The following is a 4,525-nucleotide window of genomic DNA, read 5'->3' as shown; positions in this document are numbered from 1 at the left end:
TCAAAATTTATTTGCTGTCAAGACCAATCATCAAACTAATATATTATCTATATGTAAATAGATGTCTATATATATATATTTATATAATACCTATAACTAAATAATTTTCGTTTCCTCACTGGCTACTTATAAATTGCAAAATGAATATAAATAAATAATAATATCTCACTTATCTCACTATTCTCTTTCCATTCTCTACACGTATGTTTTTTTCTCGTTAGTAATTTTAGTTCATCCATACTTTTTGTATGCTAATAATAATAATAATAATAATTATAAATTAATTTAGTTTTCTTATAAATATTTAAAATGAATATAATTATTAATATTAAATAAATATTTATGTTTACATAAATTATTATATATTTAAAAAATATAATTTTCTTTATTAGTAGTTACAATTTTTTAGGAAAAATATCAATTTGGTCCCTGTATTTTTTTCAAATACGCGACTGCGCCCTGTGTTTTGTTAAATAACAATTTGAACTCTGTGTGTTTACAAAATGGATCAAAATAGTACATTATATCCAATTTTGGTAAAAAAAAAATTCAAATATAATATTTCATTCTAAGCTCCTCGGCCACTTTCTCCACTTCTCTGAACTCATCGCATCACTAACGATCTGATAATTGATCTTATAATTGAAAATATTTTGACCAAAGTTGGGTCTAGGGTACTATTTTGATCCATTCTTTAAAAGCACATGGTTCAAATTGCTATTTAACTAAACACATGGGTCGATCGCGTGTTCGGAAAAAACACAGAGGCCAAAATTGTATTTTCTCTTTTTTTTTTTAAATATATGATACTTGTTTAATGCAATTTAACATTTTTGTATATATTAGTTACAAAAATAAAATTGTATCTTTTTGTATTACAAACTTAGTTTTATATATTTTTGTTATAAATATGTTAACTAAATTCACAACTTACTTTTATAAATATTAGTCACAAATGTAAATTTTTTAGTTATAAAATTAGTTTTGTAAATCTTTGTTACAAAAATAAAAAAAAATAGCAAATAATTATTCTATAAATGTTGTTTACAAAAATGTAAAATTTGTTTACAAATTTGTAAAACTTAGTTATATATTTGTAAATGTTGTTTATAAAAATATTATTCTGTACGAATCTCTAAATTTTATTAACAAAATAATTGTATTTTACTGCCATTTTATATTTACACTTTTATCCCTCTGTTTTTTTTTTTTTAAATTCTATATTTTTGTATGCTACGTACTTTTCATATATTATTTTATTAGAAGTGCCGTAAATTCGTAAATACATTTAGATACCGAATATTTCTACTTTTGTTTTATAATTTATTGTATATGTGTTAATTAAAAAAAAAAAAAAAGAAGTGTTTACAGGGCCCAAGTGGGTGGCCCAATCACAAAACGCAACGTATCGAGAGAGAACGTACTGGTCATTTGAAGGAGCAAAGATTGAAGAGGATGACAGATAGCATCGTGTCCTGGGGGTTTTATCCAAATCTTTCAGGGTCTCTCCCAGGCAAAAGCTTCGAACAACTTTCATCAATGGCGTCTTCACTCTGCACTTACCACACTAATATAATTCCCCACTACACTTCCACAAAGACCAAGAACAATTTCCTCCATACCAATTTCAAGCACCTCTTCTCTTCCCTTTTGGGTTCTCCTTCATCCATTACCAGCCTCTCTTCAAGCTCCAAATTTTCTCTCAGATTCCTCCAACCCATGCAGCCCCAGCTTATAAATTCTCCCGCCAGGCGTCTCGGTATCGTTGCGATGGCTCCTCCTAAGGCCAAACCCGGAGGCAAAGCCAAGAAAGGTACATCTTTCCCGTTTTGACATTTTCACAGACACTTGGTTCCCATTAAGCGCTTTACTGAATTATAAGTTTTGTACTGTTTTCTCAGTGGTTGGATTGATAAAGCTTGCCCTTGAGGCCGGGAAGGCCACTCCGGCGCCGCCAGTTGGGCCGGCGCTAGGTGCTAAGGGGGTCAATATCATGGCTTTCTGTAAGGATTACAATGCCAAGACAGCTGACAAGGCCGGTTATGTCATTCCTGTTGAAATTACAGTCTATGATGTGAGTTTCTCTGGTTCTGTTTGACCCTCTATCTTGTTCTGCTTCTTATTTTGTTGCTTTCTGATTCTTTTGCTTGTTGTTTACATTCTATTTAGGATAAGAGCTTTACTTTTATACTAAAGACTCCACCAGCTTCGGTTCTGCTTCTTAAAGCCGCAGGTGAGCTACTAAGCCACTTTGACTAGCTTCCCTCAATAATATACATACGTCCCATTATTTTTCTCTGCCCAAGAACAATGAGAACAATAACTTGTTTGGTTGGTTTGAGCTTAAAATGTTTATTTGTGGTTTAGGTGTTAGCATTTTAGTTTTGGAAATTAGAATTGAATGGAGTTTTGTGTCCGAAGTATTATAACTGTATAATGTTTAGTACTTCTATATTGTGCTCACTCCTGGTTTGTTATTAGCTATATGATTATTTCTTCTACGTAATCTTTCTTCCTGAAATGGAATGTACTATCAATTTTTTTGAGGATGAACAATCTTGTGACCACATTTGTTCGATATGTCTCTTTGTCTATTGATGTCAATGAAGCTAGAATGGACATATTTAATACTTTTTGTAAGAAACAGGAAAATGAATATGAGATTTGAAAACAGCTAACAATTGTAAACCATTTAAGACTTACCTTTAAATAGAAAACAAAAAAGAAGGTAAAGATAGGTGTCTTGCTCATCTTTATCAAGAATAATCGGGTTTGGGTTGTTTAGACATGCACTTAGAGCTGATCAAGTCCTTCCAGTTTTGTTAAAATTTTGAAATTCTTAGTTTTGAACTGGTCCTTATGAGATCTCTATCAACTATGGTTGATGGGAATGCGCAAATTGGTCATTATCTTGTTCTTATATAACCAAGATCGAGATATGTTGTATGCGTTTTGCAGAACGAGCTATTGCATGATCTGACCTGGTTTTGTCCTACAAATTAAGATTTTTATTTTATTGTCTCATTTGAATGCTATTGCATTGAATCAGTTGGTCAATAATATCTTGTGGTATGCAGGAGTGGAGAAAGGTTCAAAAGATCCACAGTTGGAGAAAGTGGGGAAGATTACCATTGAGCAATTGAAAACAATTGCTGCTGAAAAGCTACCTGACTTGAACTGCACAACCATTGAATCAGCCATGAGAATCATAGCAGGCACTGCAGCTAATATGGGAATTGAAGTTGATCCTCCAATTCTTGAACGCAAGAAGAAGGAAGTTCTCTAGTCACTACTAGTTTCTAGTCTCCTTGTTGCTGTTATTATTTTTTTCAATCCTATTAGGACCTCACAGTGAGTGTGCAAAGAAGACTTAATAAAATTCAGTGTTTAATATGATATTCCTACAATTTTTTCTTTCTTTCTCCTTATTGGGTGTAAATGTTTCTTCATAATTAATGATTAGAATTTCTGAGGAAGATTCTTTATTGCATTATCGGGGAGTTCTTTTAAGCAAACCCTAGAATTTATCAGTAAGCAAAGAAATAAAATGGTTATCCTAAAGCACTCCGACCAGCTTCTTTACTTTATTATTTAAAATACATCAATGAAACCTCACTTTCAAAATTTTACAGTAATACATCCTTAAACATTTTTATTAATTAAAATAATAAAAAAAATAAAAACTAATAAATTTGGAAAAAGAAAGAAAGAAAAGTGAATAAAAAATAGAAAAAAATTATTTAAAGGAGCTTTTAAAAATCAATAAATGTAGAGAAGAAACTAAAGAATATAAAAAAACTCTATTTTAGAGAATTAGTTTAGGATCATGACTTGATTTTTGCATTATATTACCATAACTTATTATTGTAATTATTATTTGGTGAGAATTAGTTTAGGATCATGACTTGATGTTTGGATTATATTATGATAACTTATTATTGTAATTATTATTTGGTGGTAACTTATTATTTTATTTATTTTTTTAGCATTTTATTATTTTACTTAACGTGAAGTTTCAAAATTCTTATTAAACACAAGATTTTTAAGTTACCTTATAATTTATTTTACATATCTATTGAAGTTATTTTTTAAAAGTGCCCTATTTTGAATACTTTATCGCAATAAGTAGAAAATAACACCATGTTTATCCATAACTCATTAATTTAATTACTATTTTTTGAACAATTAATTTAATTACTTTTAAAATATATTTACTTTGAATGTTGGTTTTTTTTGCTTAACCTAATATAAAAGTAACCAAAAAGTTATTTTTAAAACATAACAATTCTAATGACAACTCTTAATCTTCGATTCATCTTATCTGGTAACGGCAATAAACCTAGATTTGTTATAAACCAAAATGGCTCCCCTATAAGAGTAGGCTATGTTCATACCACTCTTGAGTCAAAACAGCTATCGACATTGTATGAACTTGCTTCTAAAGTGGCAAATATACCCACAAACTTGTTGAAGAACAATGACAAGTTAGGTGGAATGGGTGTTTGTGTTTTATTGCTCTTGAGAA

General features: G+C 30.1%; 1 protein-coding gene across 1 annotated transcript; it reads left to right on the top strand.

Moving 5' to 3' along the window:
- Positions 1–1,455: 1,455 nt before the first annotated feature.
- Positions 1,456–3,476, top strand: LOC133778175 (large ribosomal subunit protein uL11c). The gene is made up of 4 exons (XM_062218039.1): positions 1,456–1,813; positions 1,902–2,074; positions 2,170–2,233; positions 3,078–3,476. Exons 1-4 carry the CDS (start codon positions 1,456–1,458, stop codon positions 3,284–3,286), a joined length of 804 nt encoding a protein of 267 aa, XP_062074023.1. The 3' UTR covers positions 3,287–3,476.
- Positions 3,477–4,525: the final 1,049 nt, after the last annotated feature.

This window comes from Humulus lupulus, chromosome 5, assembly GCF_963169125.1.
Source record: "Humulus lupulus chromosome 5, drHumLupu1.1, whole genome shotgun sequence".
Taxonomy (NCBI): domain Eukaryota; kingdom Viridiplantae; phylum Streptophyta; class Magnoliopsida; order Rosales; family Cannabaceae; genus Humulus; species Humulus lupulus.
This window is presented reverse-complemented; position numbering and strand designations above follow the sequence as displayed.